We start from the raw sequence: 23,087 nt of genomic DNA on the forward strand, positions 1-23,087 counted from the left end.
TCCTCAAATTTGGGGGAGGTGAAAACAAATCACCAGGCGAATCTTATTAAAAATCCATATTCCGATTCACAGGCCTGGGGTAGGGTCCAAGGTTCTGCATTTCTAACAGGCTCCCAAGTGCTGCTCTTTGAGGCCCTCACTTTGAGTAGGTGCAGACACAGGACGTTAAGTGCCTTCCCTCCCCTCAGCAAGGCCAGGGTTACTCAGCACTTTGTAAAAAGGAATAACTTTGGGGCGCCTGGGTGGCTCAGTTGTTTACATGTCTGTGGCTCAGGTCATGATCTCGGGGTCCTGGGATCAAGCCACGTGTTGGGCTCCCTGCAGGCTCCCTGTGGGCTCCTCCCTGCTTGGCGGGGGAGTCTGCTTCTCTCTCTCTGCTCCTCCCCCCTGCTTGTTCTCCTCTCTCTCTCACTCTCTCTCTCTCAAATAGATAATATCTTCTAAAAAGAAAAAAGGAGTAACTTACTCATAACAGAGCAATCATCAGAACTTACTCATCAGTCGGCCAGTTTCAGGGTCTCTTTCCATTTTCCAATCTGTGTATATCACTCCACCTTCCTAAAAATATTACAGGTTTCTGATGAGTACAATGACAACTTAAGGGACTAAAGACCTCATATGCATGTACCAAGTCTGGCTGTAACCCAAACAAGCACAAAGCAACAGGTTAATTCAGTTAAATGATAACTTGATATAGTGTGGAGGAGGCTCAAAGTGATTACTTGATTTTATATTGAACAAAAAAATGAATTTGTTGAATTTTTATGTACACATAGTGATGTGGAAAACACAGGCATTTATGGAGATAATCTATGTACTGGGTTTCTAAAGTTTTTGTTAGTAGAAAATTGTCCCAATGGACCAAAAACTCCAGGAAGGGATCTGGTTCTACTTCTTCAGTGATTTGTTCTCAGCATGATACAAAGTCAGTACTTAAAAATATTTGTGAAGTAAGAGAGAAAAGGGGAATGTAAATTGATAATATGGTAGCGTTACCTTTAAAGTTGAGAACAGGAAACAAAATTCCATTTAAATAACATAACTAATAATATATATTCCCACTTTCCTTATGGCCATGATAAGGAGAGGGGAAGGCAGGGGGACCTGGTATAAAGGGGCAGAAAGCCACACACAGGGAAAAGATGCAGAACCCGTGAACAGCAGAGGTGGGAGAGGTTTCGAGGAAACCTTAGTCCCATGGCCCATCTAATAGCAGGAACACGGAGACTCAGAGAGGTTAAGTGACTTATTCAGGGTCACCCAGATGCAGGCTCCTAATTCCAGTGTTTTTCTCTCTGGGTGATAAAAGGAAAACACAGAGAAGGGTGTATAAAAAGAGGAGCTGGGAGGCCTGGGAGGATGGCTTGGGATGTGTAGGCGAGGGAGAGGACAGGGGAAAACATCTGGCCGGCGCCCACTCATTCCCTCATCCGTGCTTTTATTCATGAACACATGTAATAAACAAGGGCTGTGTTTGGTGTTGGAAATTCAGTCAGAGGACAAGCCCTCCCTCCACTCTCCACTTGTGGTGCCGAGGCCGAGAGAGCACAGACCGGCCCGTGTCCAGTGCACACACCTTCCCTGTTGGCTGTGACACCTCGCCCACCCTTATCATGAGTGAGCCCACGGTGTGTGCCACCGCTGTTAGGACCTTTCTGTATGTGACCCAGACTCCACCAGAGTCCTGTAAGAGTCACTAATATCTCCTGAGTCTCACAGTGGATACATGCAACACCAAACAGAACCAAGTCACAGAGGAGTAGCTTGAACCAGGTTCATCCACACGTGGCGAGTGCCCATTCTCTCGGCAGCCACCTAGCTGGGAACCTTCCCATGCTACTCCTCCATCCAGTTCCTGGGGCTGAGAATTCTGCTCCTCCTCCTCCCCTGTGTTGACATTCTTGGCCCCACTGCTCATGCCCTCTTCGTCTCTGGGCTGGCCCCCTTGAAATCACTGCCTGGCTGGCCTGTCTGTCTTCCTGGCTCCACTCCCTCCTGCTGCAGCTCTGCACTAGCCAGTCTAGAACCCGGGGAGGTCTCCCTTATTCTCTCTAGCCAAAGGAGACGGATCAGCCATGTCAGGTGTTGGTAGAAGAGCATTCCACCGGAATGTCAGCCGATGAGGGTAGGGAATTTTGTCTCCTTTTTGTTCACTGCTCTATTCCCTGGGCCAAGAACAGTGCCTGGCATATAATACATGCTCAGTAAGTATCTGCAATATCTGCTGAATGATGGATTAAGTTAATTCTAAGGAGGGCAAGGGCTCGAAAGGCAGGAAAGAGTTTGGGGTAGAAAAAGAAAGAAAAATCAAAGCAGCTGGAAGGAGAGAGGGAGATTGGTGTAGATGGGGTGGAGAGATAGGAAAGGGCCAAATTATGCAGAATCCTGTAGGTCACAGTGTGAAGAGTTTGGATTTTGTTCATGTTTGAGTTGTCACTGAAGAGTTTAGCCACCGGGTGTCATACTTTAATTTCCGTTTTAAGATCTTGTGTTCATTCATCTTTCTAAAGCTGTCAGCCCCTGCTTTATTAAAACTCTGGTGTGGGGGCTCCTGGGTGGCTTAGTCAGTTAAACATCTGCCTTCAGCTCAGGTCATGGTCTCAGGGTCCTGGGATCAAGCCCCGTGTCGGGCTCCCTGCTCCGCGGAGAGCCTGCTTCTCCCTCTCCCACACCCCCTGCTTGTGTTCCCTCTCTCGCTGTGTCTCTCTCTGTCAAAAAATAAATAAAAAATCTTTTAAAAACCTCTGGTGTGCACAGAGACAAATATTATATGATTCTACTTACATGAGGTACCTAGAGTAGTTAAAGTTACAGAGACAGAAAGTAGAATGGTGGATGCCCTGGGCTGGGGGCAGGAGGGAATGGTGAGTTATTGTTTTATGGGTACAGAATTTCAGTTTGGAAGGATGAAAATGTTCTGGAGATAGATGGCTGTGAGTGTTGCTCAACCATATGGGTATATCTAATAATACTAAATTATACACTTCAAATTTGTTAAGATGGTAACTTGTTATTTATATTTTTCCAGAATTAAAAAAAATTAGAAGCCCAAGTTATAAAAAATTGAAAGCCCAAATTATAAAACAAGTATCTGTTTGGTAAGTGCCTCACTGCTCACCAAATGTAATTCAAATTCCCTAACATGGCAGAAAAGGCTCTTTGGTTGGATCCCAACCTAGCATTCAAGGTATAGCATTCCCTCTTGCACAAATGATTCCACTATCTCCAGGCAAATCCCAAGCTTCCATAATTCCAAAAAGTATTGTTTAGGCTGTTACTTCTGCTGGGAATTGTACTCTGATCTTTCAGATGCCTCCTCAACCTCCAAAATCCAGCCAGCTAACAGTCCGCCTTCCCCCACCTCCCCTGTCCTGTCGCCGTGGCTTCTAGATGGGCATTGGCATGGATAACGCCTTTAATGTTTCTGCTCCTTATCTAGGCAGTGAGTGCCCTGAGGACAGGGACTGTGCTGTTGATTTATGTCTGATCCAGGGCCTAGTGATGTGCCTGGTGGGCAGTATGCTCTTGAGAACCCTTTATTTCAGGGAAATAGAGTTATGAATGAAAAAGGCATCTCTTCTTGCCATTTGCAACGACATGGATGGAACTGGAGGGTGTTATGCTGAGTGAAATAAGTCAATCACAGAAAGACATGTATCCTATGACCTCACTGATATGAGGAATTCTTAATCTCAGGAAACAAACTGAGGGTTGCTGGAGTGGTGGGGGGTGGGAGGGATGGGGTGGCTTGGTGATAGACATTGGGGAGGGTATGTGCTATGGTGAGCGCTGTGAATTGTGCAAGACTGTTGAATCACAGATCTGTACCTCTGAAACAAATAATGAAATATATGTTAAGAAAAAAAAAAAGAAGAAGATAGCAGGAGGGGAAGAATGAAGGGGAGTAAGTCGGAGGGGGAGACGAACCATGAGAGACGATGGACTCTGAGAAACAAACTGAGGGTTCTAGAGGGGAGGGGGGTGGGGGGATGGGTTAGCCTGGTGATGGATATTAAAGAGGGCACGTTCTGCGTGGAGCACTGGGTGTTATGCACAAACAATGAATCATGGAACACTACATCAAAAACTAATGATGTAATGTATGGTGATTTACATAACAATAATAAAAAAAGAAAAAGGCATCTCTGTCTCTGTATGGCCATAGATAAAGTTTTGAGCCTCATTTCTTCATCTGCAAAGTGAAGATTAATCCCTACAAGATTATTAGGATTAAATGAGATACAGTTTGGAACAAATACCTGGCACAGACCCTGCTATATAGAAAATGTCCAATAAATGTAAGCTCACTTTGGTTATTATAGTAGGTGCCAAAAAATGGCAGCCATTATCATTATTATATCCAGTTGTTACTTATCTTTTGAACTGAGTGAGTTTTGCTACTATATTTTGCTAGCTAACAAAGCAATATATTTTCTTAGTAGGGCTCTAATATTTAGCATGGATTTCTTCTATATGGTGTGGGTGTTCAATAAATATTCACAGGTTGATCAATAAATCATTAGTAAAGAGGATCATACTGAATTTTATAGATTTTTTTCACATTCATCAGGAACATTTTAAATATGAATCTATGAAGCATCAACATTAAAAAATTCAGTGCAAAGAAGTATATTAAAATATGGGAATGGTATAAATATTACAAACCTTCATACAGCAAATGTGCAGTAAATATTGTACTGAAACAGAGTAGAAAAGTGGTTGCCAGAGTGGGGGTGGGGGGCAGGAGAAATAGGAAGAGGCTGGTTAAAGGGTACAGACTTTCAGTCGTAAGAGTAGTGAGTTTTGAGGATGTAATGTAAAACATGGTGACTACAGTATAACACCATATTGTATAATTGAAATTTGCTAAGAGAATATAACTTAAATGTTATCACACACACACAGGCACAAAGATAAATATGTGAAGTGATGGATGTGTTAATTAATTAGATGGGGGAAACCTTTCACAATGTATACATACATGAAATCACCATGATAGACACTTCACATATCTCGCAATTTTATGTCAGTTATGTCTCAATGAGGCTGAAATTAAGACTATATATAATGAAGACTCTTTTCTATATATGTATATACATATGTAAAAGAGCAGATAATTCTAACTCACCTCTGTTCCCACCAAGAACTTTGTGCAGAAGTCTTCTATTGGCTTGAGATGATTGGCCAACCCAGCTTCCAGATTGTGGTATGGGTTCATCTCTCCTGCCTTCACTGCTTTGCTCTGGGCTAATATTTTGTCTATCAGAGGAGTATGAATAGAAGAAGCACATATTTACAGTGAAAGACCTTTTAAAATATGGTTAGTTTATTTTTTCTGTCCCCCATTTCCTCCCCAGCGTGGTAGGAATAAGTATAAATATCTTTAGACTTCTAATTTAGCAGTAGAACACTTTTTTTCAAACCAAAGTATATGCAGGAACCCTTGCATGTAAAATTGATCAAAACCTGCATTGCTGTGATTAAAGTGTTTCCTGGTGGGAAGGGGAAGGCCCCTCTACCTACTTTCAAGGGCTCTAAAAAGTTCCATGGCACACAGTTTAAAAACCAGTTCCACATTTTATCATTTCAGAATTATTTACAGTAAAAATTGAACATGAAATATATCCTCTGGATTACATTACTCTTGATATTCTCAATAAGACTCTAATTGGAAACTCGTGTCATTTTTTCAGTTGGTATCATATGGACATTTTTTTCAAATAATTCAAGATTAGCCCTTTAAGTGTCAAAAATGATCTAACTTCTAAAAAAAAAAATCCATCTAAAATGTATTACTTGTTTTTCATAAGCACAGTACATGTATGGAACATAATTTAAGGTTTTCTTATTAGCTCATGTATATTACATAAGAACACAGTGATTGTACTATATTACAGCTGTAACTATACATGCAAACAGAGCATAGTAAATCTGGGAGCTAAAATTCAAACACCATCTGGAAATTCTTTGTTTTTAAAAGTATCTGATGTCATCTTGTTTTAAAACAAAAGTCTTTTTATGAACTAAAATTAGTAAATGTTATTTACTGAAGCTTTGGAAAAATAGAGAAAAGCATGAGGAAAATAACAAAAATCATCCATTATCATATTTCTCAGCGATAACTACTATGAAAATATTTCCCTATAATTACATTTCTGTTACATATATATTCTATGAATATATAAAGATTTTCTTTTAATTGTGTCTTTTAGCTTTGTATCCTCCTTTTCTGTGCTCTAAGATATTATCTTGGGCATATTCCCAGGTCACTTATTAGTTTTAAAAAAATGTGATATTAAATTTCTGGGAACCCTACTCACCACATTTCAATATATCACCATCTAGGTTATATCACCCATGGGAAAACAAACAAACAAACATAATAACCAACCAACAAACATATAAATGAAAACTAAAATAGAAAAAAACTGAGAAACAAACTGAGGGTTCTAGAGAGGAGGGGCGTGGGGGGATGGGTTAGCCTGGTGATGGGTATTAAAGAGGGCACGTTCTGCGTGGAGCACTGGGTGTTATGCGCAAACAATGAATCATGGAACACTACATCAAAAACTAATGATGTAATGTATGGTGATTAACATAATATGATAAAAAAAGTTGAAAAAAAAAGAAAAAACCTCAGGTCTACTAAAAATATACATTCCATCTAAAAAAATATAGCATAATTATGGACAAAAGTAAAAAACAATTATGAGGGGCACCTGGATGGCTCAGTCAGTTAGGTGTCTGCCTTTGGCTCAGGTCATGATCCCAGGGTCCTGGGGTCAAGCCCCTCATCAAGCTCAGCAGGGAGCCTGCTTCTCTCTCTCCCTCTGCTTGCCGCTCCCTGTGCTTTTGTTCTCTCTCTCTCTCTTTCTCTGTCAAATAGATACATGAAATCTTTAAGAAAAAAACAATAAAACAATTATGACTTTGTTGGTACAATCAACCGGCATTTCCTTTATTAGAGATCTACATGTTTTGGGCCTGTAGATCCCTTCCCAATAAGTAAGACATCAAAAACCAGTATTGAAATAAGCCAAACATGAAATCAGACTTTTAAATAGCTGTATTACAAAGTGTCAATCAACATTTCAAGAAATAACTAGGTACCTTTAATCATAATGTTCTTTTTTTTTTTTAAAGATTTTATTTATTCATTTGAGAGAGAGTGAGACAGAGACAGAGAGAGCAGAAGCAGAGGGGAGAAGCAGAGGGAGAGGGAGCAACAGACTCCCAGGACATGGAGATCATGACCTGAGCCGAAGGCAAAGGCTTAACCATCTGAGCCACCCAAGCGTCCCCACATTGTTCCTACTAAAAGATATTGTTTATGTCAAATTCTTCACCCTCATTTCAATGTCTGTTTTTCTCTTTTTAAATAATATACATTAATATATTAGTATTAGTAGAGTATATCATATTAGTAGAGTAGAACATGCATATAATTTGTAGATAAATACATGTTCATTGGAAATATGTGCTTAAAAAATGTTTCCTGAGGGGAGCAAGACGGAAGAGTTTGGAGCCCTCTGGTCTAACAAGGGGAGCCAAGAGCCTGATCCAGGGTGACGCCAGTACAGGTGATGCAAAGGAAGGGGCAAATGTGAGATGTGCTGTAAAGGAAGACCTAGTTATCCTAAGTGAGAGACTGGATGTAGGGACCTGAGGAGAGAGACAGGGATGACCCAAGTTCTGTTCTGGACACACTGAAGTTGAGGGAATAGATTGGGTTCAAACCCAGGAGATAGCGAGAGGCAAGGTGGAGGATTGTCAACAGGGTAAGAGTGGACCGAGTTACCAAAAGGGGTGAGTAAAGAGGAGAGCACACTGCTGAAGTTAGAGTCTTAGGTACATTTATGATGAGAAGGCAGCAGGGAGAGGAGACCGAGGAGGGAAACTGAAGAAGTATCAGGAAAACCACAAAAGCCAAGTCAGGAGCTCCGAGAAAAGGGGCTTAGTTGATAGAGTTTACTGTGGTGCAGTTAAAGAGAATGAGGCCAGAGAAAAATGTGATCATCTACTGTATTTACTCAGACTCGACTGGAATATCCTGCATATTTATTAAATTCAGCATTATCCTCATGGAATCCATCCATGGATTTCCATCACCAGGGACGGCCTGGGATACTAACAGCAGCTAACATTTACTAAATGCTTACTACGTGACTACATGCCAGGTACTGAACGTGTGCTCCGCATGCACCGTTTCACTCAATCCTCACAGTAACTCCTGAGGTGGTTAAGCACTAATTCTCCTTCAAGGATGACAAAGAGCTGTTAGAGCTGTCTATGTATTAACTCATTTTATCTTCACAATACTCCATGAGGTAGTTACCTTCATTATTTACTTCCCTTATCTTCACCTCTCTCTTTTCAAACAGGTTTATTAAAAAAACGGAAGGCACAGAGAGGTATAGTAATTTGACCTGGTCAAATAATAAAATGGTGGCTTTAGCATTTAAACACAAACTCCAGAATCCACATCCTTAGCTACTATGCCACAGTGCTCAGAAGAATGTAACGGAGGCTCTGAAGGCAATTCCAAAATAGGAATTCCAAAAACATTTAGAGCAAAGTCTTCCTCAACAGAATAAACAAAAAGAACATCTGAAAGTGAGCGCTCAGAAGGGCACGGACTATTAGCTATCTAACATGGCAGGTGAGAGCCACGTGGCCTACAGCCACTAGGTGGCAACACAGCACCAGACAGCTGGAGAGAGGTCTTGAGAATGTGATGATGGAAGAGCGTGAACTAGGAATTCTTGGTGGAAGGTCGAAGGAGAACCAATATTGGGTCAATAAACAAAATGTGGTCAAGAAACATACGAGTATATTCTAGTCAATAGGTTCAACTCTGGCCAGAGTAGGTACATAGCTGGAAGTGTGTCCTACGGAGATTCAAAACACCATAATGAGATTTCAAATAAAGCTCTGAGAGTTGGCCATCTACACAAGAGGCAGGTCATGACCGCAGTAACTGCCTTTAGTGATAAGAGGCATGTGTTAGCAAGATCCATTGAGATTACCAAGCGAAATTTAATTTTCTCCAGGACTTGTGGGATTGCCTGCAACACAGATTTCTGAACACACGTAAAGGGACATAGCCACCCACAGTCTCAGCTGAGAATCTAAAAAATTATGTCCATTCCCTTTATGAACTGATTTAGTCAGTATACCTTTCTCTAAGAAATATCCACAAAATGTCTTCGTCTGGAAAGAGAGCATTCATTTGATGGGGAGTATTCCTGTTTGATGACATTTGGGTCATGCCTCAAGATTCATTTTAGATAGGTCCTTCCTTAAGTGGATACAGATATGTATCTATCACACCGGAAGGTAAGCTCCACAGAAGCAGGGAATTATCTCTTCACAGCTATATCCTCAGAGCCTAGCACTTTGCAAGAGTTAATACATGTTTTGAATAAATGCCGATATAAGTATAGAGATAACAGTTAAAAATTGTTCCTTAAAAAATTCAGGGATTACAATTATTAAATCACAACCAAGTGGAGTTTATCCCAGGAACCCAGGGCTAGTTTAACATTCAGATATTAATCAAAGTAATTCACCATATTAATAAGTTTAAAAAGGAAAAAAAAGCATATGATCATCTCCAAAAATGCACAAAGATCTTTTGACAAAATCCAACATTAATTGGTATATAGAAGGGAACTTCTTCAACCTGATAAAGGACTCTACAAAAACCCTACAGCCTAACATCATACTTAATGGAGAAAGACTAAATGCTTTCTCCCTAAGATCTGGAATAAAATAAGAATGCTCTCTAACCACTTTGTATCCTGAGGTTTCTAGCTGTGTAATCAGGTAAGAAAAAAAATCATACAGATCAGAAAAGAAGTAACACTGTCCTTATTTACAGATGACATTATCATCTACAAAGAGAACCCAAATGACATTATCATCTATATAGAGAACCCAAAGAAATCTACAAATAAGCCACTATAACCCATGTGATTTTAGGAAGATTGTAGGATACAAAATCAATACTCAAAAATCATTTGTATTTTTACACACTGGTAATGAACAATCAGAAATTAAAAATTTGGAAGTACCATTTACTAGAGCACCAAAAAATGTGAAAGAGTTAGAGACAAATCTGTCAAAAGAAGTGAAAGACCTGTACACTGGAAACTATAAAACATCACTGAGAAATTAATGACCTAAGTAGATGGGGAGATATACCTTACTAATGACTTGAAAGACTCTATATTGCAGACACCAAATTCTTGTAATACTGATCTTGTAATATTGATTTACCAATCAAAGTCAGAGCAGGCTTATGCAAGACAAAAGATACAAAATTCACATGGGATAACAAAAAACCTAGAATGGTTAAAAACTACTTTGAAAAAGTAAAAAGTTGAAGGACTAGCACTAATTTCAAGACTTTAGTACTACAGTACTAAAGCTACAGTAATCAAGACAGTGTGGTATTGGTGTAAAGGCAGACACAGATCAACAGAACAAAACAGAGAGTTCAGAAATGGACTCTCACATATTTGGACAAGTGATTTTTGACAGAAGTGCAAAAACAATCCTGTGGAAAGAGGATAGTGTTTTCAACCATTGGTGCTGGAACATCACACACAAATGAACTCTGATTCATAATTTGTGCATAGAAAAAAATCATCTCAATGAAGATCATAAACTTAGTTATAAAACTCCTAGAAAAAAAAAAACCCAACCTTCGGTTACATTCAAAACCAAAATCATGACCCATGAAAGAACAAACTGATAAACTAGACTTCCTCATAATTAAAAACTTCTGCTTTTCAAAAGACAGTGTTAGGAGAATGACACTTAATAATTTTTTAAAAGATTTTATTTATTTAGTTGACAGATGGAGAGAGAGCACAAGTGGGCAGAGGGAGAGGGAGAAGCAGGCTCCCTGCTCAGCAGGGAGCCCAACGCAGGGCTCAATCCCAGGACCCCAGGATCATGACCTGGAGCCAAAGGCAGATGCTTAACCAACTGAGCCACCCAGGTGTCCCTGACACTTAATAGTTTAACAGAGTGTAAACCACAGACTGGGAGAAAATATTTGCAAATCACTTATCTGATAAAGGACTAGTATGCAGAATATGTTAAGAGCTCTGAAAACTCAATAATAAAAAAACAAACAGCACAACTAAAAAATGGGTAAAAGATACAGACACTTCACCAAAAAAGATATATATATGAGTGGCAAAAAAAATACATGCAAATATGCTCAACATCTTTAGTCATTAGGTAAATGTAAATGAGATATCGCTACATCCGTTTTAGAATAGTTCAGTTAAAAAGACTAGCCATACCATCTGTTCATGAGAATGTGGAAAAACTGGAACTCTCCTGCATGGCTTGTTGGAATGTAAAATGGTATAACCATTTTGTAAAACACTTTGGCAGTTTCTTAAAAAGTTAAACATACACCTGCCACATGATTTAATCATCCCGTTCCTAGGTATTTACCCAAGCAAATAAAAGCACATGTCCATACAAAGGCATGTATATGTACATGTACATATGTATATTTGTACATATATGTATATGTAATAGCCCTGTGTTGAAAACATTACATTTTATTGTATGTCAATTGTACCTCAATAAACTTGTTGAAAGTGAATAAGGAAAAAACACACTTTTAAAAGATATAGTGATATCCTTTCTATCAACTGGATAAAAGCAGTAAGAGCCTCATGATCATCTTTTTTTCATTAATTTAATAGGCATTTAATGAGTTACCCCCCTTTTTTTTAAAGACTTTATTTATTTGAGAAAGAGAGCAGGAGCAGGGGGAGGGGGAGACACAGGTTCCCTGATGAGCAGGGAGCCCAGCGTGGGGCTCAGTCGCAGGACTCTGAGCCAAAGGCAGTTGCTCAACCAACTGAACCACCCAGGCTCACATAACCTCTCTCGGTCTTGGTTTCCTTAATCATAAAATGGTAATGAAAATTCCCAGTTTGCAGGATTGTCATGACCATTAGCATCTGTTTTACACACCATTGCACCCTCAGGGCCTAGCATACAATAAACACTTTATAAATATCTGGTAAATGAATGAAAGCATGTGCAGTATTAATTAGCACAGTACCTAACCCATGGCCGAAATTCAATAAATTGCAGCTGATAGTTGACTACGAAGAAGTGGAGAACTCACCTTCCATTCCTTCTGAAATGAAGCAGGCCCAAATACATTAAAAAAATGCAAAGTTTTAATAGTGCTTAGAAAAGGTCTATAAACATTTTTTTTTTTTAGCATGAGGCCTTGGGTTGTAGCTATGAAACACACAGCTTCAAAGTGAGTTTTGCCCAAGCAGGGTATTAGATACATATTATGTTTTTTACGAGATATTCTATCACTTAACTGAACATTCAACAATTTATAAATGGAAATCCATTTGACAGGGCAAATATTTGGAAAGTACTTTAGTTTCTAGTGATTCTTCTACATTTTCACGGTTCATTGCTCTCAGGTGGGATATTCATGAACACCTTTATTTTAATAGTTTTGATATTTGTATGTGTACCCTTCAATTACTTCAACAAAGGTGTAGGGGTTGAGTTGAGACAGATGTAAAAGGCAATTGTTATTTCTCTACTCTATTTTATCATGTTGCTGTACAAATATTAATTTTTCTATTATATTCTGACTGGGAATGGTAATTTATTTCTTATACTTCATAACTTACTTTGTTAGACTCGAGATATGTTCCATTTTATAGAATTATTCTTTGAGCACATCCATATTTATTAGGACAGCTTCATAAAATTTTTTTTAATGTAATGAGTTCTCAAAAATATACTCGATAAATGTTTATGAAACTAAACTAAACTGAATTCTGTCGTCAAATCTTTGTGTGTGTGTGTGTGTGTGTGTGTGTGTGTGTATAGACAGTTTTAATGTGTTGGCTATAGTTTTGTGTGTATTTGTTTTTTGAAAAGGAGTGAGGGGGGGGGGGAGGGAGAGAATCTCCAGAAGACTCCATGCCCAGTGAGGATCCCAATGTGGAACTCTGTCTCACAACCCGGAGATCATGACCTGAGCCCAAATCAAGATATGGATACTTAACCTACTGAGCCACCCAGGCGCCCTTATAGTTATTATAGCCATTATAAAGTTCCATATTGGAGGGTTTGGTTTTCTGTATCCTTTTTACAAATCAGACTATCTTAGCAAGTAACGCACCCTGGACGTTAGAAATTAATACTCAAACTACTACGTGCCATTTTAATAAGCAAAGGCAGTTACCTTGTGCTTTGTAAAGGAGATTGTCTTCACTCAAGCTGATCTTGGTTGGGCAGTGGTCTAAACTTGTTTCACCTTTAGACAGCCTTATCTTTTGGGAGAACATAGAAGAAAGATTATTTCCATATATCCTGTGGGTGAGTTATTCTTGCTTTCTCCTTCCGCCCCCAGATGGCTGTTTCCTACCTCCCTCCCTCCCTTTGTCTCTTTTCCATTCTCCCTCAAATTCCTAGTTGCTTTTCCCCACAGACAGTGCCTAAACCCTGCGACTCAGGGCACCTGGGTGGCTCAGTTGGTTGGGTGTCTGCCTTCGGCTTGGGTCGTGATTCCGGGGTCCGGGGATCAAGCCCCGAGTTAGGCTCCCTGCTTCTCCCTCTGCCCCTCCTCCCTGCTTGTGCAAGCTCTCTCTCTCTTTCTCTCTGACAAATAAATAAATAAGATCTTTAAAGATAAATAAGTAAATAAATAAAAATAAAACCCTGCAGTCAAAGGGAGCTTGTCCAGGGGCTCATTTCCAAATCCTGTTTAATTTCTGAAAATATTGTGTATTCTAGTTCATAATACAACCTTTTTGGTTTTAATATAAAATAATGGTTTATTCTCCTGGTTCCTACATCTTTCACTTAAATGAAGCTCCAGAAAGTTGTGTGGGGTCTTTTCATCTGCCAGGCACTGCTGAGTCACCCTGGGGACACACGTGCCCCTGGGTTCCAGAAGTGGCCCTGGATCTGCACCAGAATGGGAAGCTGTCACTCTTTATACTTTCCCTCACAACTTCTGCCCCACATTTCTCCATCAGGACATTTGTCCACATGCTGACAATTATTCCCAGGTTAAGTTTCTGATTGCTCACTTCTTTTTAAACAGTTTGCAGCTTGGTAAATCCTACCCCAGAAAATTCCTCATCCTCTGTAGTTTCTAATTTCTAATTTCTAATCCCAGCTCCTTCCGGAATATTCTCACCCCTCTGTGTTCTCTCTTCCATTTGGAGCAAATACATAATAATATAATTCTAGTGATACTTGTAAAATAAGGGACTAAATCTTAAGTTTGGAATTGAAACTAGACATTCTAAAAAAAAGAGGGTCATCAATGTCAGAAGCCCATTCATACTTTCCACACATATTCCATCCACAGCCATATCTTTCTTAAATTAAAATTGCTTTTCTTCAAAGCTCTGCCTTTTAAGAAAAGTAAAAATAATTTCTCTTTCAATTACTTTCAGTTTTGTTTGGTCATAGATATTAAAATACTGTTTCCTACTACATGAAAAAATATGCAGAATTTTGCCTATATTAGAGATTAAAATTAGCTTTCCAGGCTAACCTGAGAGCCTACTGGTTTACAAGCAACTGCTTATGCAAATGCATAATTAATTATGCTAACCATCAGTAAGTTGGGGCATGCTTATACATGAACAAATATCAATCTTGAGTTCACAAAAATTGTGATTTCTGGCTTGACCTAGGCAGGCCTCATAATAATTCTCAATAAAAGAATTCATTGGTTAAATGAATACATAAATTATAAAGTCCTATGTTTATTTGAGCTGCTCTACTTCTAGAATGTGTGTATATATATGTATGTATATGCACATATATTATAAGTGTACATGCAAGCAAATAGAATGGACTAAATTGCATGTTACTTACCTTAGTGAGAGGTTTCCAGGAGAGATCGAGATGCAAAAAAGTAGATGGTACATCCAAAGGAGTTTCAATATGTTCTTCTTTCTTTTTCTCTATTAATTGTGGGGTTAAAGCTTTCTGTGGTCTGATATCCCAAAAACATATTGTGCTTTGAAAAAATTCACATTTTATTTAGTATAAGTAAGAGATGTAGCCTTAGAACTACCATACTTTATGCTGCTACACATAAGCAATGTGATCATGGCTGTATTTTAATATCTCTGAAACTAAGATTTTTATGACATGGGATTGTTTTGCATTTTATATTTTAGAGAATTATACACTTTATAGGGTTATTTGATGACTGCTGGTATTGACACTAATATTATCATATATGAGAACTGAGTTTGGAGATTGACACCATTTTTTTTAGCATCTTTTTAAGCATTTTTTCAGCATTTTTTAGCACCATCTTTTTAACAACTTTATTAAGATATAACTCATATAGCATAAAATTCACCCACTGAAAGTACACAATTCAATGGTTTTTAATATAGTCACAGAGCTGTGCAACAATCACCACAAGTTTAGAAGATTTTTATCACCCCAAAAAGAAACCTTGTACAGATTGGCGGTCACTCCTCACTGTCCCCCAGCCCATCCCACCAGCCCTAGACAATACTAATCTACTTCCTGTCTCTATAGTTTTGTCTATTCTGGACATTTCATATAAATGGAATCAGACAGTATGTGGCTTTTGGTGACTGGCTTCTTTCATTTAGCATATTTTCAGAGTTCATCTATGTGGTAGTATATATCAGTATATCATTTCTTTGTATTGCCAAATAATATTCTATTGTTTAGAATATACCACAGTCTATCCATTCATCAGTTGATGGACTATTATGAATAATGCTGCTATGAACATTTGTGTATAAGTTTTGTTTGGATGCATGGTTTCATTTCTCTTGGGTATACATTGAAGAGTGTTAATTGCTGGGTTATATGGTAATTTCTGTTGTTGATCTTTTGAGGAACTGCTAGATTGTTTTCCAGAGCAACTGTGTAATTTTTACATTCCCATCAGCAATGTGTGAGGATTCCAATTTCTCCACATCCTTGCTAACACTTGCTACTTTTTGTCTTTTTTATTATAGCCATCCTAGTGGGGGAGGTGGAGTCTCATCAAAATTGATTTAGATTTGCATTTGCTTGTGCTTTGGATGTAATATGTAGGAAATCACTATCTAATCCAAGGTCATGAACATTTACGCTTTTATTTGCTTATGTTTTCTTCTAAAAGTTGCATTGTTTTAGATCTTGCATTTAGTGTTTATTCCATTTTCAGTTAATTTTTTTATACAGTGTGAGGTAAGGGTCCAACTTCATTCTTTTGCTTGCATATATCCAGATGTCCCAGCACCATTTGTTGAAAAGACTAGTCTTTCTTCATTAAATTGTCTTTGTACCCTTGTTGAAAATTGGTCATCCATAGACATATAGGTTTATTTCTGAGCTCTATGATTTCTATGTCTATCCTCATGCCAGTGTCAGTACATCTGTCTCTAGCTGTAACTTTGTAGAAAGTTTAGAGATCAGGAAGTGTGAGTTCTCCAACTTTGTTTTTCTTTGTCAAGATTGTGGCTTTGGCTATTTTAGGTCTCATTGTGGTTTTGATTTGCATTTCCCTCATAGCTAATGTTGAACATCTTTTCATGTGCTTATTGGCCATTTGTATATTTTTTGGGGGAAAATGTCTATTGATAATCTCTGCTCCTTTTTACATTGGGTTGTCTTTATATTGTTGAGTTGTAAGAGTTTTATATATTCTGGATAGAAATTTTTAATCAGATATATGATTTGCAAATATTTTCTTCTATTCTGTGGACTGTCTTTTCAATTTTTTGATACTGCCTTTTGAAACAAAAATTTTGATGAATTTCAACTTTTTTCTTTTATTGCTTGTGTTTTTGGTGTCACATACAAGAGACATGATATATAACCACATATCATATATTATAAATATATAAATATAGAATGCAAATATAATATATAATGTAAACATATAATAAGTATAACATAAATATATGTATATTCATTGGGAAAACAATACATACACAGGCAATGTTGGATTTAATGTGCTTTGTACATAGTAAGCATCCCCAATAAAGGTTATTTCTCCTCTTATTTTTCCTTCCTTATAGCTTGATTATAAAAATCAAATGAGATAATGTATATGAAAATTCTTTATAAAGCTCTACACATCTATAGAGTATAATTTTAAGTGTAATAAACTTGGTAACACATTTATAATGATACTTATATAGTATCTTAGTATAAAAGTGACTTTGTATTAATTATGTGAAAACATATGATGAGGATGGCAAAGGACATGCTGTATTAGCTCTATTATTTCTATCACTGAGGTTATGAGTAACCAGATTAATAAACTTAAGATATTATTAAAGAATTTAGATGTGTAAGTTAAAGTATTTAGATAAATGGTTAGTAGCTCAAGTAAGACTAACAAAACTTTTATTCATTTATGTGACTTAATAAATATTAATCATTTATTCTTTCTTAATGAACTGTTGAAAGTATTAATAATTTTTATGTTGTCAAAATATAAATCCTTGAGAGAACACCACAAATGACACAAAAACATCTGTTTTAAACTACAATTATAGTTGATTTAAAACTGTTTTACCAAATTAGAAAGATCTTGAATCTCATTTATAGCATTAATTTGCATTATTCATGAAATGATTTTGCTAGGGGCGCCTGGATGGCACAGTTGGTTGAGCATCTGCCTTTGGCTCAGGTTATGATTCTGGGGTCTTGGAATCGAGCCCGGCATCGGGCTCCCTGCTCCACGAGGAGTCTGAGCTTGTGCTCTCTGCCATTCCCCTTGCTTGTGCTCTCTCTCTCTCAAATAAATAAATAAAATCTTTAAAAAATTTTTGAAAAAAAGAAAGAAATGATTTTGCTAAATACAGATAACTTCAGTTGAACTTCCTGCATAAATTAATCACATATTCTTTTTGGGGGGTTTAAAAATTAATTAATTCCAGTATAATTAGCATATAATGTTATATTTAGTTTCAGGTGTACAAAATAGTGATTCAACAATTCTATACACTCTCAGTGCTCATCATGATCAGTATGCTCTTAATCCTCTTCAGCTAATTCATTCATCCCCCACCCACCTCCCTTCTGGTAACCACCAGTTTGTTCTCTGTAATTAAGAGCGTTTTTTTGTTTGTTTGTTTTTGTCTCTTAAATTCCACATATGAGTGAAATCGTGTGGTATTTATCTTTCTCTGACTGACTTATTTCACTTAGCATTATACCTTCTAGATCCATCCATGTTGATGTAAATGGCAAGATTTCATTCTTTTTTTATGGCCGAGTAATATTCTATTGTTCAGGCACATATTCTTTATTAATGGATCCTTATTTTACCTTATTCTATAGTATAAGAACCTTGGCATGGCTAAGGTATAAAGATTAGAACTGGTAAGTTTTCCAAATAACTAAAAGTTAGCTTTTCTAAATGCATTAGCTGTTTTTTTTTTTACTTTAACAACTTTTGAAGGAATTATCTCCAGAATATTCTAGAATATTTCTAAATTCAAGGGCCATCATTATAACCAACAATCAAGGACCTGTGACTTAAATAAAAAAGCATATAATATTTTAAGTCTGTTCAGCATTTCTAAATGTTTTCCAAGGCTATTGAAGAAGAGTATAGCTTTGCATTCTGTTGTTTAGAATCAACATCATACCATAAACATTGCTCCATGAAATCATTACAATTTTACTTGTTGTATAATATTCCATATGGCCCTATTGGTGGCCCTTTTGGGCAATAATCTCCCCACCCTCATGCTCTTTTAGCAAGAGCATTCTAATTGTTTTGTTTTTTGGGGAACTATCCCTTCCCCATTCCATGGAGTCAGGTTGGAACTGTCACTCAGGGTGCCTGGCCATTCCTTCCTTGGCCAAAGGGGTGAGTTTGTGGTGTAACAGAAGTCAGGTTGGAACTGATTCATTCAAATGGAAGGGGCTGGCCATTCATTCCTGCTACCCAAATCCCTGGGGCTGTTTCTAAGGCTTGAGTCAGCTCTTTCTTTGATTCAGCAACTTTATTACTTACTACCTATAGTATAGGATATAGTTGTGTGTGGGTGGGTGTGTACACATATATGTATCCTTTTTACAACATATTTGTATCTATAAAAATATTTTTTCAACCAGCAACAATCTATAATATTCTGCTCTGTTGTTAATATCAGGTTTAATTGCTACGATAAAGACTATCTAAGGAACAAAAGATAATGATTTTAGAAGTATCTAAGAAAAAAGAATATATTGTATGAAAATATTTTAGGTAGTGTTTAAAATAAGACTGTGATGTTGTAAATTATAAGATATATAAATCTGTTCTTCCTCCAGGATTCTAGAAGAGAGCTTCTAAAACCTTTGGAATTTCCTAGAAGTTGAGAGTGGTAAAGATTCCTTTTGTTATGTTAATGAGGTGACTTTTGGAAAGTACCTAAGGATGGGGTTGGGTTGTCAATGGAGCCAACCATGCAATTAGAGAGTTGGAATTTTCAGTTCCACCCCCTGACCTCCAGGGAGGGGAGAGGTGCTGGAGATTTAATTCAGTCACCAATGACCAAAGATTTAATCAATGGTACCTGTGTAATGAAGCCCCCTAAAACCCCAGGAGGACCGGGTTCAGAGAGCTTCCTGGTTGGTGAACACGTGGAGATTCCGGGAGAGTGAGCACCAAGAGAGCGCATGGAAGCTCCCCAACCTGGCCCCATACCTTGCTTTCTGCATCTCTTCCATCTGGCTGTTACTGAGTTACATCCTTTTATAGTAAGCCAGTAATCTAGAAGTAAAATGTTTCTCTGAGTTCTGTGAGCCGCTCTAGCAAATTAATCCAACCTGATGGAGGGAATCTTGGGAACCCCCAATCTACAGCCAGTCAGTCAGAAGTACAGGTAATGACCTGGGTTTGTGACTGGCGTCTGAGGTGGCCGGCAGGGGAGTGGGCGGTGATAGGGGAGAGGTGTTGGAGAGAGCAGTCGGGTAGGACTGAACTTTAACCTGTGAGTCCTGGTGGATAGTGTCAGAGTTAAGTGGAGTTGTGAGACACTCAGGTGGTATCCGGAGTATTGCTTGGTACAAGGGTGGGGAGACCTTCCTCCTCACCCCCTCTGACTTTGGGGAAATTGACCCAGAAACACTAACAAAGACATACCAATCAGCTGAACATGTGACAAGTTGACAGCATATTCCATTTCGATTCTCAAAGACAGTACCCGATCTGTTAATCTGTTTTTTTAAAGACACAAGAAGTAATTTATTTGTACCTAGGATGTAATGGCTTTTCTCGTAGCGTTTTACTCTTTTAATATTTTCTTCTTTGTTTTAATTTTTATTAAAAGAATATAACAATATCACTGAAATTTGAAGAATAAGTTTTAAAATAAAATGTAATTTGGCCATATATTTTTCCAGTTTTTTTCACAGAAACATTTTGACATAGTTTAACTAGCATGCATAAAAATTTCTATCCTTAGATTTTTCAGTTGATGTAATTTGAACACTCACCTGTGTACTCATAAGTCATTTTAACAGTTTTATAATATATAGATGGTGTATCACAATTTCATTATCCACTGTAATTAGAAATGTAGGGTCTTTTGTTTTTTACTATTAATGGTGGAACAGAACATAGGCGTTTTTATGAGATTGTTAGGCAGATAAGGTGTAACATTAGATAACATTTAGTGTAACTTTAGATACCAACAATCACCCGGCACAGGCCAGAATCCAAGGAGGGTTAATGGCTCCTCAGGGTCCTAGAAGGTCCCAAGTTCCAACTAGCTAGCTTTGAAACAAGGTGAAAGGTTTTGTGGCAATCTATGAAGGTGCCACTCTTGAAACAGTAGGGGAGACATGACTTTCCCCAATTCCCTACCTTCCTGGTATGACTGATGAGCAAAATAGTAATCAAAGGTAGGGGCTCCAGCAGCAAATAAACAGTGGAAGTAGCAGGTGGGAGGAGGGAGACAGGGGCTGCACTGCTAAGGCCAGTAGGTGTCCCAGGAGCTAAGACCCTGGAAACCTCGCCGAGGCCACAGGAGCCTAACACTCTCTGGTTCCCAAATGCTGGCAACTTCTACTCCTCTGATAAGGAATCCAGAGTCCGTGTTGCCTCTCCCTCTACTGAGCCTTCCCTGCTGTATAAAGGGCAAGACCCCAGAAGTGTGCTTGCTCTGAGCTTTTATGTTTTAATGATTTTAACAACAACAACAACATAATATTATAGAAATTTGGAAAATAGGAGGTTTAATATCAAATATAATTCCACCTATATTCTTTTCCAGTCTTTTTTCATGGATACATTTTGACATAATTTGTTAGGATGTGCATGTAATGTTGTATCTTGAGGCACAAATTGGATTATTTCTTAATATGAATTCCCAAAATTTGAATTACTGTTCGAAAAGTTGAAAATTTGGATGACTTAAGAACCACACTAATTGTATTCCAAAAGTTTTGTGTTGGAACCAGCAGTGTTAGAGTTTACTGGTTTCACCACTGCATCCTTTCTAACACAGGGTATTATTATTTATTAAATTTTTATTTAAAAATTAAATGATCCAAAAGAGTATATTATTATTGCTTTATTATTAATTTCTTTGATATTAGAAAGCCTGAATGATTTTCATGTTTATCTACTAATTGTTTTTCAGTATATGTTTTATTTACTGGAAACCATATTTTAGACCAATATTTTCCTCCATTTTGTTGTTTGCTCTTTGTTAAATTTAGAAATTTACATGTGTATGTTTTGAATTTCTTTCAACATTAATTAGCTTAGAAAATTATCTCCAATCCAGAAATATGGTATTCTATTTTGATTTTTATTATATTTTTCCTATGATTTATTTTTATTTAAATTTATAATCATCTGAATTAATTTGTGTGTATTGTGTGAGCTGAGATGAAGTTGAAACAGAAAGTTCCTTCCGTTACCCTATGTTAAACTCTTAGAGGTAATAGAAACTGTCTGGACTATTTGTTGAGGTCCATTATAACTTTTAAAAGTATTGTTGCTTTGCATCATCCATTTGAATATGTTGAAGAGCTAACTACCTTTTATAACTCTACTTTGTCATAATATTCTTTGATATTCTCAAAGTACACAGTAGACCCTTAGTGTCCTTGAAGGAAACATTTGGGGAGCTTACCAGTTTCCAAATTCACTAACACCAGACTTAGTGAGTCAGGTACAGAACTACAAAGCCAAACTATATTGCAGATGCTAGGCACTCAGCTGGACTCATTCACTGCATGATTAGTTTTCACCCACCAGCCTCACAGTGCATTCAGTTCAAAATTGCCTTGACAAAATAATACATTACTATATGTCACAGATCTTCAGAGTTGCCTGCTCCAACTAGCTGAAATTATAAATTTTAAATCCACAAAGGCTGAGGGTGTAAAATATTTGCACTCTATCTTTACATATCAAACTCTTATCTTCTCCACTATTATATTATTGTTGACACCACCTACAGTTTTTAGTGGTTTATAAGCCATTGAAGTTGAAACATTGGCCTTAGTCTCATCCCCAAGTCAGATATTGGACAGGCAACACTGACAAAACTGTTTGATGCCCTGGTTCCTGGTTATTTTATGATTTAAATGTAAATGAATTATTGACTTGAAACATGCTCTTTGAATAAAATCTTCTGAAATGTACAATCCAGCAGGAGAAAATTATGAAACCATCAAGACTCACCTCAAATGTGTCAGACAGCCAATGTATATCTGTAATTACTTTCTTATGACCATTTTCTATTGAGGAAACTGCACAATGTCTGATATATGTTGCTTCTTTATTACTATCTGGTTCAAGGAGAAACATAGGCTGGAAAAATGTGAAAAGAAAGTTGTATGCTAATTTCAGAGAGCTATGAGTGAATTCATACTTACTCTTTATTCTAGCTAGAATTAATAACTTGGAGAAATACTAGTTCAAAGAAAAACATTGAAACTAGTGTTTCAATGCATCATGTATTTAGGTAATAAGATTATGCACTTTCCCTTCAATTTAGTCTAAGGTTTCATCTCCAAATTTAACAGGAATGATTGACCCACTCCCTAAAGGATCAATGAAATCCTATCTT

The 23,087-nt window shown here is 37.5% G+C and overlaps 1 protein-coding gene across 1 annotated transcript in view; it reads right to left on the minus strand.

Annotated features, from left to right (window-relative positions):
• DNAI3 (dynein axonemal intermediate chain 3) overlaps positions 1 to 23,087 on the minus strand; it is a 62,487-nt gene that overhangs the window by 13,611 nt on the left and 25,789 nt on the right. Inside the window, exons 12-17 of the mRNA XM_088022948.1 lie at positions 22,700 to 22,828; positions 20,147 to 20,220; positions 14,902 to 15,046; positions 13,253 to 13,340; positions 5,129 to 5,259; positions 495 to 558 (exon numbers count right to left, since the gene is read on the minus strand). Of these exons, the coding sequence (XP_087879074.1) occupies positions 495 to 558; positions 5,129 to 5,259; positions 13,253 to 13,340; positions 14,902 to 15,046; positions 20,147 to 20,220; positions 22,700 to 22,828 (631 nt within the window). The remainder of the gene's footprint in view (positions 1 to 494; positions 559 to 5,128; positions 5,260 to 13,252; positions 13,341 to 14,901; positions 15,047 to 20,146; positions 20,221 to 22,699; positions 22,829 to 23,087) is intronic.

Source organism: Eumetopias jubatus, unplaced genomic scaffold (assembly GCF_037043125.1).
Source record: "Eumetopias jubatus isolate StellerSeaLion01/CBP00866 unplaced genomic scaffold, mEumJub1_p1.0 scaffold_4, whole genome shotgun sequence".
Lineage (NCBI taxonomy): Eukaryota > Metazoa > Chordata > Mammalia > Carnivora > Otariidae > Eumetopias > Eumetopias jubatus.